The 21,745-nt window shown below is 39.7% G+C and overlaps 1 protein-coding gene across 1 annotated transcript; it reads right to left on the reverse strand.

Moving 5' to 3' along the window:
* Nucleotides 1-436: 436 nt before the first annotated feature.
* Nucleotides 437-20,769, reverse strand: LOC110068361 (uncharacterized). Its single transcript, XM_020775731.2, has 16 exons — nt 20,636-20,769; nt 19,082-19,204; nt 17,943-18,182; nt 16,576-17,357; nt 16,100-16,268; nt 15,149-15,895; nt 14,029-14,264; nt 13,002-13,161; nt 12,659-12,708; nt 11,601-11,660; nt 10,550-10,687; nt 9,759-9,938; nt 8,109-8,218; nt 4,886-5,039; nt 4,118-4,263; nt 437-3,083 (listed from the first exon to the last, which is right to left on the reverse strand). Exons 1-16 carry the CDS (start codon nt 20,649-20,651, stop codon nt 1,721-1,723), a joined length of 4,674 nt encoding a protein of 1,557 aa, XP_020631390.2. The 5' UTR covers nt 20,652-20,769; the 3' UTR covers nt 437-1,720.
* Nucleotides 20,770-21,745: the final 976 nt, after the last annotated feature.

The raw sequence follows: 21,745 nt of genomic DNA on the forward strand, positions 1-21,745 counted from the left end.
CTTTTTTTTTCAAAGATGTCAGGTGCCTGTCCTTCATAACAGATAGATTCCTAAGAAACAAATAACTTGATTCTTACGAAAAATGAGATGTTAGTCCTATTTGAATCTTAAGTCTCCAAAATCATACCAGCAACAATTGTCCATATTCGTATTCTAGAGTTTGGACTGGAACTAGCTTTCAACTGAGGTTAATGCGGGGAGTCTTTTCAAATGCAAATGCATTAATCTCTTTTTAATGATGTTTCTTCGCAAGAGCCTCCATTGCAAGCTAGTTCCAGTCCAGTACCGAGAATGCGAATATGGCCTAATAGACTGATAAGCTCGAGGCTTCCACCGACTGCTAATATACGATGTACCAGGCTCTAACTAATTATCAAAGTCTGTAGAAGCAGAGAGCGAGCCGTCAAAATTGTTTTAGCATTAACTGACCAATCTATTCAACAAAAAATATTTTTATTAAAAATCTTTCAATTCATTTACAAATCATATTGCACGTTTATCTGATTGGCGAACATTGAGTTCTGCTCAATGTACGGGTGTAATTTACCACAGCTATGTAACTCTAACTCCCTTTTAGAGGTAATGGTAAAGTAGAGAAATAGCCGCGCGAAATCTGGGGACGATGCGCGTGCGTCTCGCCTCAGTTTTCGCGCAATAATGTTACTTTCCTTTGTTTCGCTTCTCGCGCTATGAACTAAGGGAAAAGATGGACCAATCTAAACAAAGGTGATTCGGTTACCAAGATCAATCTTCGGTGTATGTTTTAAGCATGGTTACGATTCTTTTAAAAAATACACTCTTCTTAACATAAGAATATATAAAATATAAAAAGATATAAAAATAACACGTTTTCTATAAGTTAAGAATATGTGTTAATGCAAGGTACACAATTCTTTACCACCCTCGGTAATTTGTCACCAATATTGACCCCAGGCCACTTTCCATATCAAGTCACCCCTTCCCGATTTGACGGAAAAAGTCACGATGCCCTGGGGAGACGTCGGTAAGGTAGTGGAAGATCACATGGCGGTATTACGGAAAACATATTAGGTATATAATCAAACTTCTTCAAATTGGAAACCTCCCACAGAGTAACAGTGGGTCCGTAGGCTAAAACTACATTTGGGTAGAGGACACATCCATCTCATAAAGGGACGAGCGGACAAGGTCTTTCTGAGGTGTCTACCCCTCCCGATGTGCTAATAAACCTTATCTCTTAAACTAGTCCAGCTAGCAAATGTAAATTAAGTGTAAATGGTACAGGATATATTGAAAAGATTTTTTTCCGCTGCAAATAATGAGAAAATATAACAATTTTAATTTACTTACAAGTTTAGCGGCTCGTAATTTGAGTACCACTTCTCGTTCTGTCCGTTTTCTTGCCAAAGTCTAGCAAAGTTTTGCTTGAAACTCTTCGAAACAAAGAGGAGTAATTTTTGCGTTTGACCGCTGTGTAACAATATACACAAATGCATTAAGCAAAGACGGAATGTATCTATCATTTGTTTCAAAGAATACGGGTGGATAAATTGAAATTATGAGGCTTTGAAACGCCTGCAAAAACTCTTCAACTACATCTACAAAACGTCTTTCAAACATACATTACTGCAGTGAAAGACGAATAATGTGCTTTTCACTTCGGTTAGTGTCTGCACGTTTTTTTGTGAGTTCACCCGAGTGTGTTCATGTTGACATGTTGCTGGTTTAGCTTTTGGCTTTCTTATCGTTCCTTGACGCCAAACTGATTCTCAGTGGTGTCCTTACTGTTACAACGGCGCCTACGGTTATTTAACTTTGCAACATCTCTCTTAGCAGGACTGGCATCCTTTGGGTTCAAAGTCGACGCTTGTTCCCTTCTGAGTGACATGTACTCTCTTGGCATAAGCTCTCTATACCCTGGGGTATCTGGGCTGTCTGGGGTAGTTTGACCTCCTGCGTTATGGTTCAACCGTATGTCTGCCAGCTGCAAGCTTCCTATTTCGGCATAAACCGGGTCATCATGGTTTTGTACCTCTCCCTCTATAGAAACTGAACCGTGTTCAGGATTGTTAGTAAATTCGTCACAGCCAACTGCCTCAGAACTTTCGCTACAGCCGCTACTTCCAGGGTTTTTGAAACTACAGGCCTCAACAGAATTTGAGGTTACGGCGCCTGCTATCTCTTCGTACAATTCTTCATCCTCTGGATCGGCAGTTTCACTTCCAACGTCCTCTGCGATATAAGAATGTTCGTTCTCGGAGCTACAATTTTCCGAGTGTTCATCTGTGCTTGACGACTGGCACAAAGCTGGAGATTGGTTACCAATCTCCTCGTAAAGGGATTGGTCTTCTTCTATCTGTTCTTCGAACGAGATATCGTCGTAATCCTCGTCATCGCGCAGCACCTCGGTTACCATGTCAACTGCTGTCTTGGTGACGCCAAACTGTACATTCTGGCAGCGAGGCTCAGGGGGGACCATCTTCGAATCGACGACTCCCTTTGTACTTCTTACGTCATCGTAAAGCTCCTCCTCTTGCAGATTTGTCTTGGTGACGCCAATCTGCACATTCTGGAAGCGAGGCTCAGTGGAGACGTCCTTCAAGTGGACGACTTCCTTTATCAGGTGCAAACAGTCATCATATTGACCAGCAATCTCGTCATAAGGATCCTCCTCTTGCAGATCTGTCTTGGTGACGTCAACCCATACATTTTTGTACCGAGGGTCAATAGTGAAAGAGTTCGGATCGGGGAGTTCCTGTGGGCTTCTGAGGTTACAACCGCCACGAAGCTGACAGGTAAGAGCTTCCTCATACAGATCTGCGTCTTGCAGATATGAAGAGCTCTGAGTGCAGTCCTTCCCCTTAAAGTCGTCATACAGTTCTTCGGGTACTCGCTGTGCTGTAGCATTACACTGAACGTATCTGTAACCGTGTACTGTAAAGAAGCCTTCGGAACACATTTCCTCGATAGCTCTTTCGGAGTGGTTTTCGTCTTTGATTGACACATGGTAAGCATCTTCAGGCTGACTGATTGACAGGTCTGGCCACCCACTTTTCTCGTGATTTTTCAACCACAATGACATCATCCAGGACGTCATCGGTTGCCTTCAAAAGAGGAAGTGATATTAAGTAATTATTAACCGATAGCGAGGTCAATACGGCAAGGCCCAGGTTTGGGATTTTCTCGTAAAGACCAAATGTTTGAGGTTAATAAGTTGTTTATTATATGACTTTTTGCTTTGGTTTTGCGGGCCCGTAATCGGCCCGTGGGCATTAGGGGAGATTATTATATGGCTGTGTCTCACTAGGACTGGGAACTATATTGAAGGCGGTCTAGATTTTCCTATCTAGACCGGCATCTAGACCGCTTATGTTTTAAGGTAAAAAGTTGCAAACTAAAATGCAAAAATATTGCCTTTTTTCTTCCAACAATATTTATTTATGGAAGTGCCAAAAAGCTTGATGAGAAAAAAAAAGTAAAGAGGACGAGCAAACCTTGGCAGATTTTAGTTCAGCTCATCGCTGTTCGCAAGCAACATGTCAGCCAGTACAAACCAGGTACATTAAACGAATTAATTTATTCCTGTTTGCCATATAATAAACATCTTATTAACCGAGCTTAGTCGGTCTGTATGGGAGAACCTTGACTTCGGTCGTGTGTACAGACTTGCGTTCGGTCTGTACTCACGACCTCGGTCAAAATTCTCCCATACAGACTTCCTGCTCGGTTAATAAGAGCTAAATAATGCCCTACAATTAGCCTTTCAGAGCGCGCGTTATATCAGCCACAAACACAAGCCATATAATAAATTAACGTAATGATTGAGAAGAGACGCTTATTACCCTTAATTACATATAATAAAACCAAGTTAAGCATGCGATCACATGCAGGATTTAGTTATCTCCCGCTGTTTATAAGATGGTTCACTGATATTTGTTGTTTGGAAAAAAATTTATAAATCCAGAAATTAATCCATTGGCTTATAAGTACAATGAGAGTGATCGACGAATGGTACAAAACAAATGTTTTTATTCAGAGGTTGTTCGTTAGTGGAGTTTCAGCCCATAAAACTATCTGTTTAGAATAAGGAGTTTTTATTTTCAATTTGAGAAGTACACAGTGACAAAGATCTACCAACCTGCTCGTAAGACAGTCAAAAATGGCGATGAATGGCGGCCTCTGCACTGGGTCATAGGTCCAACATTGATGCATTATGATATAAACCCAATCGGGACAACCCTCAGGTTTGGTCAACGGTCCCTTGTCTCTTATGTGAAGGAGAATCTGTTGTTGAGATAAGGACATGAGCTTTGATTTTGTACCATTGTGTTACAATAATTTTTGTTGCCTTAATTTAGCGTAATCGGGGTAATACTCCATTTATTTCGGGTGCCCAAGGCAGGAGACCTCTCAGCTATTCATAAGAGCAACAGCCAAATTCATACTAAATGGCCAGTTAATAATATCTTTATAGGACGGCGCATGCCTTTTAAAAGGGTAACACCCTTAAAATTCTGTATCCGAGTGTTTTGTTGATAAGGATGTGCAAATGTTTTTTATAAAGTTTTAATTTATTTTTTACCACTATTTAAAGTTGGAAAACTAATACTTTAAAGCGAAGTGTTCATGCAGTACGCGCCAAAAAGCAGAATATTCGCCATTCGCCACTCAAGAGCGGTTTTTTTTTTTTAAGTTCACCACTCCCGCGGATTTCTCAGAGAATATTCTTTACAACAGTCTTTTTTTGTTTACACTTTTTTCATCTCACCTTCCAGAGGAGAAAAATTGCCTAAAAATCTATTTTTCAATCAAAGCAATGACTTTTCCTGGTCTATATCTACTCTTGAACTCAAACCTCTTTCGGTCTTCTTATGACCCTTTATTGATATATTGTTATGGTACCTACCTCGTCAATGACAAGGTCACAGTAAGGCACGGAATATCCTCTTCTCTCCTGACCAGTGGCGAATGCAGTGTACAACTCCCACGCTAAGATCCCAAACGCCCACACATCACTAGCGTGAGAATAGTTGTTCTCTAAAATCAGTTCTGGTGAGCTCCTGTTAAAATATTAAAAAGTAAATAAATGATCAACGTTGCAATATGGCGTGTGCAGGAACCAGAAATTGAAATGGCTTTTCATTCAGGCGAAATTTTCGAGTTAAAAAAAATTTAAACTCTCGGATTGCTCTAGAATCAGATTTACTTACCCTCCCCAGTGGACCAAAACCCAGTTAAAATTGTTAAAAACGTTTTCCTAATAACATGACTGTTGTAAAATGTAATTGAGTTAATTGAAATAACAACTTGTCAGCGAAACTGATTTGCTTGGGACATTTAAAAGCGCACTGTAGTTTGCATCATTATGTAGGAAATGCTACAAGACATATTTTACTTGCTAAATCTAAATCTACGAAAACGTGTGGGTAAATTATATCAAGTCTCTTTTAATCAGTTGAATCATTTCCGAAAGGAAAATTTGACTTGAATTTTACACTTTTCAAACGAAGCCCTTTATAATTTCGTCCTCATCCCTTGATTGACAGGTAAGCCCTGATCTTTCGTGGGCACCCCCTTCCAATTATCTGCGCTGACGTCAGTGTACAGCTTTCTCTAGGTCTTCTGTTTTCTGTTTTTTGCGGTCAAATATCGTTCTTCTCTAGAACTTATTCAGCGTAATATAAAGTCGACCAAACAAACAGGAAATGGAACGTAAATGAAGGTAAATTAACGTTAGAATTTTATCTAGCTGCTAGTGGTTCGAGGATAAACGTTACAGTGGTGTTTATATTCAATTCTGAACCGCAAAATGTTCAAAGGGATTCCGAAATGCCCGTCAACTTTCCACGGCCAACAATTTAAGCTTACTTACAAGCTTACACAGTTTGCTGTTTAATAACCGAACGCTTTGTATAATGCGACATGTGTAAAACAACAGATTTAATTTTTATTTAGTGGGAACTGCTGATACTCTTCAGGTTATATTGTTCTACGAACGTTTATATTATTCTATGAGTGTTGAACGCACAGGGAAAAATTGTTAAACTTTTGACAACAGCCAAGGTTAGAAAAGCTCACTGAAGTATGCTGCGTTGAGAATTATTACAAAGATAGCTTGGAGAATTCTTCGTTATTGTGTTGTCTTGTTTTACTTTTTAAAGTTGGGAAAAGGCGGCAGTTACGGCTTGATATTTTGAAAAACAACGACCTTGAAGGTCAAGTTTGTGCATGGCAAGAAATCGACATGGAATTATTATTTTGGCGAAAACAATCCTTTAAACCCTTTTAGGTACGTTGTATTGCTTGAGTATCTATACAAAAGTTGAATGAATTTTATATATGGTTCCCGGGAATCTCTAATATTTCACATTAAAATTTGTCTTTACTTTACTTCTTGAGGCTACAGCCCGTTAGTTAAATTTGTGTCAAACTTAACTCGACTCAGTTCGCGCCGGAAGAGTCTTATATATGCAGGCAAAACAACCCAGGAATTCTTCTCTACTTACAAGGCTGTAGCTTCTTCAAAAATCCTCTCAATCAGACTTTTTTTTTCCTAATAAAAGTTGAGCTAGCCAAAACGTTTTTAGGAAGCGCTTATTCCGCGCAAGTTGTTTTCGCCAAACTGGCTTACTACGGTAAAAACTCGTGTGTAAGACCTGACATTGTTTGAAGTCTGGCAAAATAGGTTCTTTGGGGTACTTATTGGCAATTTAAGCTGAGTAGGCTCTAAGTTTCTATTAAGAGGATACAGTTGTTGATTGCCAGAAAAATAAACAAACTTGGGGTGGGCCTTGAATGTACAGTACAGTATTTACATATTTATTCACAACTGTATTATGATAAGGCTAACATAACTGATAAAGAAAATGTGTTTATGCTAAAATCAAAACAAGGGGTCTCGATAATATAAACAGCAAAACTCTTACTGATTTAGAAAGAGCAGCAATTTTTTAGAACGATGTGGATGCGGTTATAGAGCAAGCACTGTGGAAAACACTACGCTTTTTTCAAAGACCCGGCTAAGACTTTATCCACCAAATATTGCAGTACAAAAATAATGTAGATAGGGAAGAAGGTGTCTAGATTTATATTTATAACTCTAATTCAGTAAACGCGGCTGGAGAGCCTCGCGCGTTGCGTGGGTGTTTCGTGGAGCGAGGAAGTGGGAGGCGGAGAGAGGGTGGGGGGGGGGGGGGGAGGTTTGAGTTTGGATTGCAGAGTGTTTTCCCAGAGCCTGAAGTACTGTCACAAAGCCTAAGATATTCTAAACTTCTAATTTCTATGCCTTTGACGTATTCAGAGTCCTGCATTTGTCCAGGGTCCGGGATGGGAGAGTGACATGTTAGAAAGCTATGACTGACAAGAGTAAGTATCTTATAGATTGTTCTAGAAGTAATATACGACGGGGCAAACAGTGGTAAATGGCTCTCATCATTTCGATTGGTTATTTGATGAGTGCTATAAAGACACGACACGTCTTATGTAAGTATTGTTATGCGAAAAAATACGCAAAAATGGCGACTACAAAATTTCAGTTTGCCTATCATTTGTTGTTTCGTTCACTCATTGATATTCATTCGTTCTTTTCCGTCCTTTTGTGTGTCCTTTCGTCAGTCCGTCCGTCGGCCATTAATTCGTTCGTCCGTCCGTCTGTGTGTTCGTTCTTTCGTTCGTTCCTTCGTTCGTTCCTTCGTTCGTTCGTTCGTTCGTTCGTTCGTTCGTTCGTTTCGACGTTCCTTCTTTCGTTCGTTTCGTTCCTTCTTTTGTTCGTTGTTGGTTCCTTCGTTCTTTGGTTTGTTCTATCGTTAATCTGGTCAACGGATCGTCCACTCTTCGGTGCCGTTCGCTAATTCTTTAGCTCGTCAATTCGTTCTTTCGTTCGTTTGCTGATCCACTTGTCCGCACAACCCGTTCGTTCGTTCTGCGACGTCATAATTTATACATAAGCATAGTACACAACTCCCCCCTGTGAATTAAGGTTCCATTATTTGAATTTGCCGTGTGCTTGTCATTGAAGTGATGTTGCAATTTATTATAAGGTGCAACTATTTGTTGATGAGACCTGCATGGCAGTTGTCTATCAAATAGTTTCACTAGTTGTTTGTTTCGTTGATCAATTCGCTACTTACCAGCGAGTCGAATCAGAAGGCATGGAACGTTGAATGACGCATGACGTACTTGTGACGTCATCTGCCCTCTTGGGCAAAGATTTGGAGCGACCCAGACGGGCGACGTGAATCTGTTGAAAGTTTAAATTAATATAAAATGAGTATCAAGGGTACAGCCAAATTACAATTACAGATTTTATTCATAGCTCGATCTCCATATCTTTTCTTGATCACATACTATACTGCCCAGGGCCGCTTGAGAGTTGTTCAAGGTTACGTTTAATTGTCTTGATTACATATCGCTAAATCAACTTCTGAAATGTAATTGCTAATTTCAAGTCATATGATGTTCTGGAGAATTACCACTTTCATTTATCCAGTCTTCATTATACAGTCATATTATCAGATTTGAAGAGAAAAATTCTTGAATGGTCTGAATTGGCTTAACAAACAAAGAAACAGACGAACGGGGTCTACAAATTGCATAACATTTCTGCAGCTCAAACTTATCCCGTTTGGACAAACCCCTTTTTTTCGAATTTTAATATTTTGATGGTTTATATCTATTTATTTTGTTTTGTTTTGTATATTTACTCTTGTACCAAGTTTATGATATTTATGTGTACCAATGTATTTGTTGTGCCTCTTTCCTGACTCTCACATTTTTAATTATTATAATTACGGTCACCCAACTAGTTTAGCTTTTTAGTTATTTTGGGTGTCCCTCTACTGTATGTACTGTACTGTTTATTTATTTATTTATAATTATAATCTTGTAAATTCTTTTAGTTGTTTACAGTAGTAGAAATAAACTGTAGTCCTGACCGCTTTCATCATCCTTTGAGGTCTAAATTAGCCGTTTCTTTCTTTATATAGATTGCACACATGAGACCTATTTCGAATTTTCATTTCTTTGTACGGAATGACTACCAGCAGCCATGTTTAAAATCCGAGACTTAAAAAGCATGCATTAATATCAAAAGTCGATTGAATGGTTATGTCTACCAATTTCTGCTGTACACTTAGGCCCCATTTATATGGTCTCGGGTACCCGAGACAACCCTTCCCCCGCAAGGCAACTTTATCGAGCTTTTATACGTGAAAACATTGTCCTTGTAGTCCGAGTCAAGGTTGACCCTGCATGATTATTCATGACCCTTATTGAATAACATCCCTTTTTCCTTGGATATCCCTCGGTCATTCGATCAAAGTGGGTTTTCAATTCTTTGATACGAATTTCTGCTTTAGATCCTATACCTAGGCATTAGGTAAAACTCACCACGCCGAGAATTGTCTCGGTTAGACGAGCCAAAGTGTTCGTTCATATGAAGGAAAGTTGTCCCGCTCGCCTGGGTTACCCTACATGCCGAGGCGAGACAACTCGCCCACCCGAGTTGCCTCACCCCCGAGACGGATTTGCAATGCTCATGTAAAGGGTTGGTTGAATTTTGCGAAGAAATAACTGAAAATTTACTTCGGCCAGATATGGCAATGTTGCAAGACAATGAACATTCAACATAAACATTTCCGCATGAAAGGTGCGCTCCGAGACTCGTTTCGAAGCAGAGGTAACAGCAACTCGGAAATGCTTGTTATAACAATTGAATAGATTCAAAAAAAGAAATTGGCATACTCGCCTGCCCATGCGCGCGAGTATCTGACCGGACGTACCTTGTTTGGTGCCAACACGCTCACATATTCAGCGCGAATGTCTCCATGTACAATGTGGTTTACATGAAGGTAGTGCAGAGCGCTCGCCACTTGGGACAAGAACATAACTATGTCGCCCTTCTGGCATCGTCTGTCAAGGACGTATTCTTTCAGGTTCCCAAGGGTAGAGTCTATTGAGATCTAGTCAAAAGCAAATTAACATACAATTAGGTAACTAGAGCGTAACATTCCCTCTATCTCATGTTCAAGGACAAATTTCCGAGCATATTTTCACGCTCAACGGAATCTATTGTGTTTATTATCCTTGAAATCTTTTTCGCGCAGTTTTGACATTCGGATATTCCCATTTTTAGCTGGGGGATATTCAGTCACGTGACGCGTTTAGACTAATCGCGCGTGAGCGAAAATATTTGATGGATTATAAGTACTAATACTCAAAGAATAAGAAGCATTTGTGATATTGTCATATTTTTCTGAATTCTGTTTAGCTATTACGATTAGAGTGACCGTTGCGTGTTATAGAACATCGACAGTTGACGCTCAATAACTCAAAGCCAGAGAGTAAATGCACCACTACTCCATTTGTAAAAATGTTTAGAGAGAGAGGAGGTGCTAAAAAGAGGAGGGGGGAGGGATAGCACGTAAGATATAGGCTTTGGAAAGTAGCCACTTTCTCGCTGCGAAAAGGTGAATGAAAGAAATAACATTTTTGTCTTTTCAGGCTTAGCAATTTATGACAATAGAGGAAGGGAACTTTCTTACACCTGCAACTAGAGGCATGACATACTTACCATTTCAACTACTGGGCAATGGGACTCTAAGTTCTCTATCTGCCATATCTTGACAAGATTTGGATTGTTGAGAGTACGCAGCTTTTTCAGATGCTGTTTATCTGCACCAGTGATCCTTTCCTTTACCAAAGGACCATCCTATGAAAACACAATAGCAGTCATTCCAAGAGGTTACTTTACAGACCTACAAATGTATTTGATGAGGCACTAAAAAATAGAATTAAATTACCATACATCCTTAACCAGCCAGTGACCAACTGGTGTAAGTGCCCATAACAACCCGCTTGCGGTCAGTAACTCGGTCACAGCATCTGATTGATCTACCTCACAAGTAACCACATCGTGAGACAGACGATCATACTTTTTTATTTATGTATTTCACCACAACTACAGCCTTTATCTAACTGTTACCTAACTGATCTGCTGAAGCAATAGCTACTATCTCACTTTGCTTACTAAGGTGAATAATATTCAATTTAAATATGTGTTTAATGCTGTATGAACTGCATGCATTGAATACACGCGTGATGGGAACTTTCAAATTTACCTCCTGCTATCCAGGCCTACTCAAATCCTCGGAAACTCGCTTCTCCAGGGATATGCTCACCCGCCTTCTGCTCCCACTTACCCATGTCTCGTTCACAATAACTATACGTCATTTAGCTCTTAACTAAGCGTTTTCATCCTATGGTCTTCACATTTATTAGTATGAGTAGGTTATTACCGTCCAGTACGGCAACACCCCTTCCCCCTTCCACCACCGCTACACAGACACACAATCATCAAATCTCTCTGCCTTTCCCCGGTCGTTGTTTCGTAAGTAACGTGAACATTCCCACGTTTAATTTTGTAATCAATTTAACTCTCTCCTAAGGATATGGTATATATGGTGTACTCAAACCTCATTTGTAGGGACATCCCAGGCACCACAAAAAGCTCTTCATATCAAGCGAGATAATTTGCGAGAACTTGTATGACATAAGGAGCAATAAAATTGCCCTCAGTTAATAAGGAAGTGAGCGCGAATTATAACTATTATTTCACTACTAACCTGTCCCAAAAATCTTTTTGGCAAATCATCAGCACCGTTGTCTGACTGAAAGAAGGAAGTCTATTGAAAGAGAAAATGCAACTTGGAGTTATCTTTGTCACCATTCAGTTTTACTGGTACGGTGCAAAAACACTTACTTAACCGCGAAATGGTATGACGAAATCCTCTTGGAGGCCCCCCACTATTCATTTTGGTTATACCACTTACACACTTGTACAGTAAACACCCTCATGTCAGAACCTATGATTTCGGGGTTCAGGCTAATCGAGTTCTTATTTGCTGGGTGCTTAGTGAGAAATCTGGCTGAAAATGTTCTTATGGTCATTCCCGAGTATTGCATTGCGCAACCCTACTGCGCATAATTTCCCGCGTGATTAGCGCGTGCGCATTAAAAAATGGCGGCTTTTTCTTTACGGCTGGACCTCGCCATAAAGGTAAGTCGTCATTTTCTCGAAAACGAGTACCTTGACAATTCTCAGTGTAGAACAAAAGACAATCGTCGGAAACGTGAATTTAGCAAGCAAGCGTGACTATAATCATGGTACTATTATAAGAATTTATTGGGTATAAACGAGGTGCTGTTGCTCCTAAACCAACACGGAGACCCCTCATTTCTATTTCAAAATTTAAGTTCCTATAATAGAAACAATCAAAAATCTCAATGCAGGTTCCATTTCAGTGGAATGACCTTAAAATGTTCTTAAAATTTGTTTCCGAAATACCTTATATTACATAATACATTACTAGAGGTTTCATTAACATATAATGTTTTATTACTTACACTTCGACACACTAAAAAAGTCAATTTCAAATAAAAAATGAATGAATACTACTACCAATAAAAGTAAACATTAAGAGTTTGTAAGGTCTGGCACACCATAGTAATTTAATATCTGAGAGCTTTCTTATTCTTGCATCCTCTTTCTTTTTATGTAAGAACATGTTTTATTTATCAGGCTGAATTGGTTCTTATATTTATGGTGCTTTATTGGCCAACTTTCAACCTGATGTTCTTAATCCACTTGTTCTTATATGCGGGTGTTTATTGTTTAACTTACGTAATTGATGTGCAGCTCTAGTGGTGGCGGGTCATCCCTCGGGATCTCCTCTTTCAAAGAAAAGGATTCACAAAATGAGTGTCTGGTATTCATTATTTTTTTCTTCTTAAATTTACTCAATTGTTATCCCATACGCAGAAATCATTAGATTTGGTTGTTGTTTTCTTATGTACTTATGCAAAAGGGGTAATTTTTTTTTAATCGATTGCAGAGGAAACATGGCTGAAATTGTTCGACGTGAATTCCTCGTCCTAAAGCAACCCTCTCAGACGAAATCAGTCGGCTAAGGATGGCTTTATGTGTTCCGTTTTCCGCGCCGCCGTAAAAATAATATATAAGTTACCTGAATTCGTTGCATGTTCTTGCAATTTCTCCAGCTTCTCTTTGAGGTCAGCAAGGGTTGGCCTTTTTCTTCGCTGCCATTCCCAACATTGCCTCATTATGTCATATTCTGCATTTTCAAAACATGATTCACGCGGCAAGACGTGTCTTTTGTACACAACCTATAACGGTGACATGCGTTGTTATGTCAGTTAAGTGTAGATTACAATCACTTGTCTGCACCCTATCGACCCAATATCGCAAAAGTTGCTTTACACTCGAAGGCCACTTTCACTGTCATTTCTTTGCGTGTTGCTCTGCGAAATCCAACCATATTGCTCTTTTTATATGTATCTATCTGCAATCCCCGTGCTGTATTCAAGACGGTGGAATCACCAACTCTGTACGTAGTCGTTTATTTAGCAGAATAAAGTGACTAGGTGTATTCCTACTGCTGGATGTATGCAATGATACCGTATGTAGGCTTCCCTCAGCAATTTTGTCGGGTTATTCAATCTTTCGCATTAACTCATTTTAACTGGACCAAGGCTTTGCAGATTTTCTCTGACAATATTTATTTGCACTTTAACGAAATCGTATTAATTTTTTTCTCACAATAACCACTTTATACTGCAATAATCTGGCAAATACATCACAGATACAAGTACATTACTTACTGTAGAATAAGCTTAATTTTACCACTCAATTACAGATCAGGATACTCTGATCTTTGCAGACTTGGCTACAAAAGACATGACTAGACTTAGACTAAGATCAGAATGTGAGAGGGTTTACAGATACTGTGAGAGTGAAGTATCTTGCCCAAACAGGCTCGATCCCAGACTCTTCCCATCCTGGAGTGCAACGAAGCACCGACCTACTAGGTCAGACCCTGCTGTATCAATGTTATTTCCATGAAGCAATTTCTGTCGTTCTAAAGTAATTTATGTTAAAATGGAAAGTGCGCCAGGGAAGACGTTTGAGATTTTAATCATAAAAATGACAAATGACACAAAGTAGTCTTTTAAAATGATGAGCACAACGCTTACCTGGCTGATGACTTCATCGTCAATTGGGACGTTTCTGTATGGGCCACACCCATATGTGAGCACCTCGTACATAAGCACTCCAAAGGCCCACACATCAGAGGCAGTGGAATAACGGTGCTCCAAAAGACACTCTGGTGCTTGCCATCTCTTCGGCAGCTCCTCAGCTGTTGTGCTGATGAATTCTGGAAGACCATCATCCAGTGAACAATAGCTATACTGAGAATCCGGATTTTCAGCTGCAAGTAAAAATAACATGACATAACTTCTCATTTGAAGATTACTTTTCAATGTCGCAGTGACTTGCGGGAGATAACGTTATTGTTGTTGAGGGGGAAGCGGGGGTGGAGTTTAAACCCGTTATAGGTAGGACTTCGTCACTAAAACGAACCTCTGGCACCCAGGGTATGGCTGCACTGCTTTTTTACTAGTTCTTTTGCACGGTATTCAAAGAAAGAGCATCTGCCTCCAAATTTTAACGATGCTCCAAAAGGCACTCGGATGCTTTCCATCTAACTGGTAAATCTCATCATTAGGACTTATAACTTCAATCTAGGCAACTGTCGTCGGCCGAACAGTAGTCGTACAATGAGTCTTGGACTGTAAATTAAAAGCAATGCATCGCAATGCCAACTCGTCGTGATAATGGAAACCTCTGTTTATCCTATGGACTACCTGACATAAAATTCATTATAACTTCTGTAAACTACCAAATGGATTTCAAGAACACGTACTTCACAGAAAGCTATTCTACTGTTCATCATTCGTATCGGTTAGGTAACAAGGCATTCATCTGTGTATTAGTTTATAATGCCTTGCTTGTCTTATACGAGTCATGATTACATGTTATTCAATACATAGCTTAAGATTAGTAAAATTAGTGAAGAGAAAAACTAGTGTCGTTACTAATTGTCCATAAAAAGAAATGTCAACATGTCAAGCCACTGTCAACCTTTTCAAGCCCGAAACCAATCATATTCCTTTTGTTTGCCCAATTTAGATTTGTATGTTCTCAGAGAAAATTTGAAGTGGATCTCAGTTTCCCTAACAAAACGGTACATTCACCTTAAAATTACTATAACTTTGTCTGAAAATAAATTATCAGAAAATCGAGTTTATTTACCTTCGGCAGTGGATTCAGTTTGAAGCTGTCGCAAAGAGTGCATGCCAGTTAACTTACAGACGTATTCATCGCCTACAAGAATGTTCTCGGCTCTGACAGCTCGGTGCACCAATCCTTGGTTTTGCAACAGCAGAAGAGCTTCAATTATGTCGAGGAGCATTTTGAGCAGCAGGACCGTTGGCAAAAGCTCGTTGCCTTCTCGCGAAGCTTGAACAAACTGCAGTAAGTTGCCGTATCTCTCGAACTCTGTAATGATGTGATACGGAAAGCTCTCAGTGTTGTAAGCAAGAAGAACTGTTATGTGGGGATGTTTCTGAACTCTCAATCGACTGAGGTTGTAGGCTTCTCTCACGAGACGATCTCTTGTCTCCGATTGGTCCTGAGTTTCACCTTCCAGAATGTCCTGTTTTGTCATGTGAAGGATTTTCACGACCACTTCCTTCCTTTGAAACATGCCACGTTTGACAAAACAGCTCTGTCCTTGGCTGATGGTCATCTTGTTGACTTCTAATGTCTGATTTCGGTAGTAGGTCGTAAGGCGTTGGACGTGCAGTTCTTCTGGAAGCGCGTCTAGTAAATTGTTATTCTCAAAAAGATGGTTTGCAAAGAGCTTCTTCGTGAAAGGGTCAGGACTAAACAGCACCTCTGAAGACATACGCTCTAGGATTACTCTGCATTCTGGTCTCCTCTGTAGCTTCTTGTCCTTTAGCAGATTTATCAAACAACTCGCAGCCTCGATTCTTAACTCTATATCCAAGGACGAAAACAAAATAATATGGAGATACTTAATATATAAAATAGCAAACCAATTCTGATCAGCAAGTAACTAGGAAATTACTGTATTTATTATGGCTACAATACTAAAACAATCAGTGGCAAAATGAAAACATTTGAGCATTACAATGAGGGCATCAAATGCTCCTAATGTAATCAGGCAGGTCATATATGTACCTCTCGTGACGTTATTCCTTGCCACATCAGACAGGATTGATGCCCCTAACAAACAAAACCTCCAATCATCTCCACCACCCTCCTCTTGATAGGCTTCAAGGATACGCCTTAGAAGAATCATTGCTCGTCTCTCAGTACGCATCTGTCGTTTAGGACACTCACTGTGTACCTGAAGAAAGAAAAACACGGAGACAAATGAAATGGCAACTACGTTTAATTTATCACAGAGATGGAATGGGCAAATTTTTACCGGGAAAAGCATAGAGTTGCTCCATGTTTTCAAGGCATAAACTAGTAAAATAATATTTTTGTGATATGCAGAACACTTAGAGAACATCTCTTGAAGCAACAGTTTTTATTTGCGTTAAGTAGTGTCATCGTCTCTAATTGTGTGAGACTCTATATAGGAATAAGTACTATTTTCGGTTTTTGGTTCTCTAGAGGACTCGTACCTCCGTATCACCAAAACAACGTACCTTTCCATGCAGATAGCACATGATGCAGTGCAGGTCAAACCATTCCCCAGCTTTCGTCTTTTTCACGACAGCTCTACTTTTCTTTAACTTTCGAAGAAACGTCAAGTCCATTACATCAAAGTCTTGTTTCTCAAATAAGCCCTGGCATTGATCAAGGCAGCCACCTAATTTTGAGGCCGCCACCTTGTTATTGGGCTTCAACAAATAGCTTATCGCTTCTTCTATGAATTCCATGGAATAACGGAAATAGTTCTTTTTCTTGTAGTTGATCTTATCGGAGCGTATTTTCAATTCTTCTCGGAGTTTCTTCAGATCGTTGTTGAACGCCACGGTGGAGAAACCCGTTTGAATCTGATGGACAATAATCAAGCATAAGATACGCTGGTAAACAGAAAGTCGAATTTCTTTTACTGAGTCAGCTTCCTCCTTGAAAACAGCTTCCGGAGAGTTGATGGATGACCTTATAATCTTTTCCACCTTCAGAAGATTCTGCTGACAACTTTCGAGCTTATCTCTGAAGAGCAGATACTGAAGCTGCAGCAGGGCTTGTTTAACCACTTCACCGCTGCTTCGACTACTGCTTATCTTGGCCAGGATCCTGTACGCGTTCATTTTGTCGTTAGCCGATTTACCCCAGGACTTTTCCAGATACGGCAGAATGTGAAGCAGTATGAACTGCTCCTTCTCCTCTTTGAGCGGTCCATCAGCGTTGTCGAAATCCGCCACAGATTTTTCTACATCTTCGAGAAATGATGCTATGGAAGACTTAGCATCAGTGACCCCTGATGGAATAATGCACAATGATGACTGACTATTGATTATTTGAATCATCTTCGCTGCATTGTTTTTGTACTGATGGTATCGTTTTCTTGTGAAAACTCAAGACGTTGCGTTCTCGCTGTCTTGGTCGCTTTTTGTCAACTTCCCAATTTTTTCTACTCTGAGCATTTTTGAGCACCATCATATTTTCGACGATATCAGATAATCGGCAACTTTTGCAGGTTCTTGGATTTGCTAAGTTATCGAAACTTTATATCCATAAAACAATGTTAATCTGGTTCTTTTAAAAATGGCACACCTTGCATTTTCCTAACATCTGTGAATCATATTTGTTGGTCAGTGGAAGTACATGTAATATGGCTTAGGGGAGTGTCAGTCAATGCAAAACTCAAACAATTACTTGCAAGTAATACGACAATTTGACAACACGGTGAAGTGGGCGGCCATGTACGTGACAATTTTCGCAGTTCCTCTTTTTTTCTATTTTATGGACAATACCTGTTTGACTCTTGCCATACTAAACAGTACATCCTGCATGAGTAATGGCTTACTAAGACTTTTTTGAGTTAACCTTTACACACATTTACCTTGTTGGGCAAGAATCCTTTTACTTGGTTTTGGATTCCACTTTGGGCCGAAGTGTTGCTGGTAATATGCCTCGTTTATGTTGGGAAAGCAATACGTTCCAGAGTTATTCTCGGATGAAAGTGACTTTCTTCCCGGTTTGGCTCTGTCGTAGATATACGTCCCATTATAAATTGGTTCCTGTTGTTCCTTGTCCCTTGAACTTCCGTGTCTAGCACTGTGTTCCTGGACATGAACATCCTCTGGAGAGACATGAAAAGATAGTAACCTGTCAATCCTTAATCAATTCAAGTTAACTACCTGGCCGGTGTTAACTCTGAACCCAGTTGGGGTGGGGGGGGGGGGGGGGGGGGAGTAGTGCCATATATTGGCTATATAGGTATGTGCCACTGTGAAGGGTATGGTTTTCAAGCAGTTTACTCTAGGATAGGGTATATAGATCAGAGCGTTTGGGTCTAGAATAGGTTATCATTTTTCACAAAACTGACTAGTTGGTTAAAGATTTTATCTAGACTAAGGAAACCAGGAATTGCCACTCAAAAATATAAAAAAAATCAAATCGGCAAGTTTAAATTTATGCAAATCAGCCTCAACAGTGTCGATAGATGGGGGGAATTTGGGAAGTTTAGTATAGGGTAGCAAAATTCAGCTGAACTAGCTCTGGTATAGGCTAAGGATTCCAGGGTCCCAGCGGCACATCGCCACCCAGAAATTCCCAAAGTACCACCCCCCCGGGACTCTGAATAACAACTTTTGACATTTTAACAGAGTCGATAAGGATGTGACTTATAGCATTCAGAGGAACACGAGCCAATTTGTGAGAATTCAAAAGCGATCATCATGAATACAAAAAAGCACAAACGAGCATTACTAAAGCTTTTCTTGACGAGGAGTGGAAGAAACTGAGTCAAAACGATATAGCTTGAACAAATTGCTTAATTTTTTTTCTAGCTTTTGTCCTTAAGGTAATCTGTCTCACTTTTCCTCAGTCGTACAAATCTTGCGTATTCTCGGTTTATTACTACTTTTCCAGAAAAGCGGTTGTTTGGGATGTAACGCAACGCTCCCCAGGGGAGCGTTATGTGACCTTAGTAATGACTGAGCTAGTAAATACTGACTCATACGCTAAAATACAAAGTACCTCTTGCTGGTGATTGCTGGAAATTATTAGCTTGTGCTCCCGGTCCTACAGCTGTAAAACCACTTCCTGATATGCTGGTGATGTAGTTATAGTAGAACGTCGGTCCACCAGTTTGACACGAGACTTCAATAAAAAAGAAACAAAAATTCACGAATAATTGAAACAGAGAATCATGAATAAGCAGGTGTTGCCTAAACCCATTTAATTTGAGCGCTAGATCCGTTCCTCGCACGGCGGAAACGGGTTCTCCTTTCAAGAGGGAACCTGTACTCCTTTAAATAAACTCTGACCGTAAACGAATTAAGCTTGGGCCGTTTCGGGCAGAGCGTTCTTGACTAAATTCCTTTGCCGAAGTCGGTTGGATTTGAATGCTGAGTCGGGTTTAGCTTGATCAAGTGTAACATAGTTAACCTTACTGATCCTGCACGAATTCCTTAACATTATATTTGTAGCTGCCTGTCTTATCTCGAATTTAATTTGTATTTTATGATTGGGTGTAGGTAATATTGTTATTTTATTGTTAACTTCACTTTACGTACGTAAGATTTTTTATTCAATTTTTAAATCAAGGCATAGACTGTTTTCATAAATAGCTGCAATTTTAAATTCCTTTTTTAAGTATTCAAATTGGCCATACTAACCTCGTTTTTGAGGTGATAATTCAAAGGAATTTTTACACTCAAACGAGTTCAGTGAAACCAATTTTCATAAATACAACAGAATTTGAAATTGGCAGCCATTTATGTAAAAGGGTCTATATGCTTTGCGAAAACAGTGCCATATCTCAAGCTTGAAATTTTCATTGCTTGAAATCTTTATTCCTATTAAAATATACAGCTTCAATGTAAATTAGGGTTTAATGTATGAATTATGTGATGAACATAAGTTCGTCATCGATTGTATTAAAAACAACTGATTTTGACAAACTGTAAGCGGAAGTCTTAATGACTTTGATTGACTGGGACTTTTCCCTTTCATATTGAAAATGACACATCGTGAATTTGCGCATTAACGCATGAATATTTGATTTTCTAAGGCTCGCACAGCAATTGCAGCGTAACTGAATATCGCACACCAGCTGTTGTTAAATGTCCTATGCATGCTATTCTCTAACGAGGACTACATGTATACTGTATACCGAAGAGTTTGAGAGCTATTTATGTTTTGCCACGATGAAACGGGTAAAACCTCTCTGCATAGGTTAGCAAGAGTGGTGTTCTGTATATACTTACATGACTATATTACAGTGATTATTGCTATTCACAAATGCGTCGCTGGTTTAATATGCGGTCTAAAGTGAGACAAATATGAACAACTAGCCACCTCCACTGCGGGGACTGTATCATGCTGACCTATGGCTATATGGCTAAGGTTACCAGCGTTTACCATTTAATTTCGTTGCGAAGTTAAGTGAGCTGGGAACATTTGGGGTTTGTTTTCATATTACCCAGTTGAGAATATAATTACTTTCTTACAAACAAAACTCTTGAAGTTCAAATGATATTGCCCACAACCTCAAAAGACACAAACAAGTAAGAAAAGTTAAGAACTTACTGCCAGTTGCCGCCATTATTAGAACGAAAGTAAGGGCTAGTTCCTTAACTGCGAACTCTAAAATTTCCGGCTTCACCAGCAACGATGAAATGTGGCACAACCGTTCACCGAAAACCTATTTAAGGATTAACCTAAACTGAAATCAAAACGTCTGGGAAAAATCCCATAAGGGAGTGGACACAGAAAAATCCCTTCCCCTCTAGACGATTGGACGGCAGAATTCTTGGGAAAATCCCTCCGAGTCCAAAGAGCGTATGACATCATCGATTCACAGTGGTCGTGGAGCGTTTCAGACCGAATTACAATATAGAACGTATCAGCAAAACATTGAAGAAAATTAAAGTCGTCAGTACAGGTTATGAAAATTAAAAACAACCAACTCCAATGTGGCTTGATAGACGTGGTCAAAGTGAAGTTCATCGTAGTACCAATTTTCGGAACTAAAAATAATGTTCGCCCATTGTAATGGGACCTACGAGCGACCCTATGTGCCTGATCAGGGAAGTCTGATCATTGTAAAATCAGTACAAGATGACACCCCGATTCCTTCCCCTTCCTCCGGCCCATTTTGGCTAATAAACATTGCATAAACTCCTAGGTCCATTTCAGGGATCGAGGTTGTTGTGTTCTTGGACATGATATTGCCATTCGTCTTGCACAAGAGATATCTCGTGCAAATGCGCAATTTGCTCGTAAGCAGTGACAGCCCAGCCCGGAAAGTCCCTTTTCCTTGATGCCAGGGTCATCAGAATTTTGGCATTCATCCGCTTGTGATTTATTTAGTTTGCCACAAGGAGATCTGGTTCCAAGATTAACTTGTCAGTCCTACTACCTTACGAAATAAGATATATTACAATTCAGTTCATATTCAGTTCAATAGGAAGTTAACAAGGGAAATTTTTTTCATCGGCCAGTTTTTTGTAATCGGAATTTGCATTTGCAGCAAATGTTTCGCTTTATTGACCAAGCAAGATCAGTCATTTGGTTTTGGAAGGGAAGATTAGAGACCTTCAATAATGAAAAGATGGCTTTGTTATCTTGGATTTAACAGTCCCTTAACAGCTTGTTCTCCATGCATTAAAAAGGGAATCCGTTCCATTTCCTAAGCAC

This window comes from Orbicella faveolata, unplaced genomic scaffold (genome assembly GCF_042242905.1).
Source record: "Orbicella faveolata isolate gen_17 unplaced genomic scaffold, um_ofav_v1 contig_14, whole genome shotgun sequence".
Taxonomy (NCBI): domain Eukaryota; kingdom Metazoa; phylum Cnidaria; class Anthozoa; order Scleractinia; family Merulinidae; genus Orbicella; species Orbicella faveolata.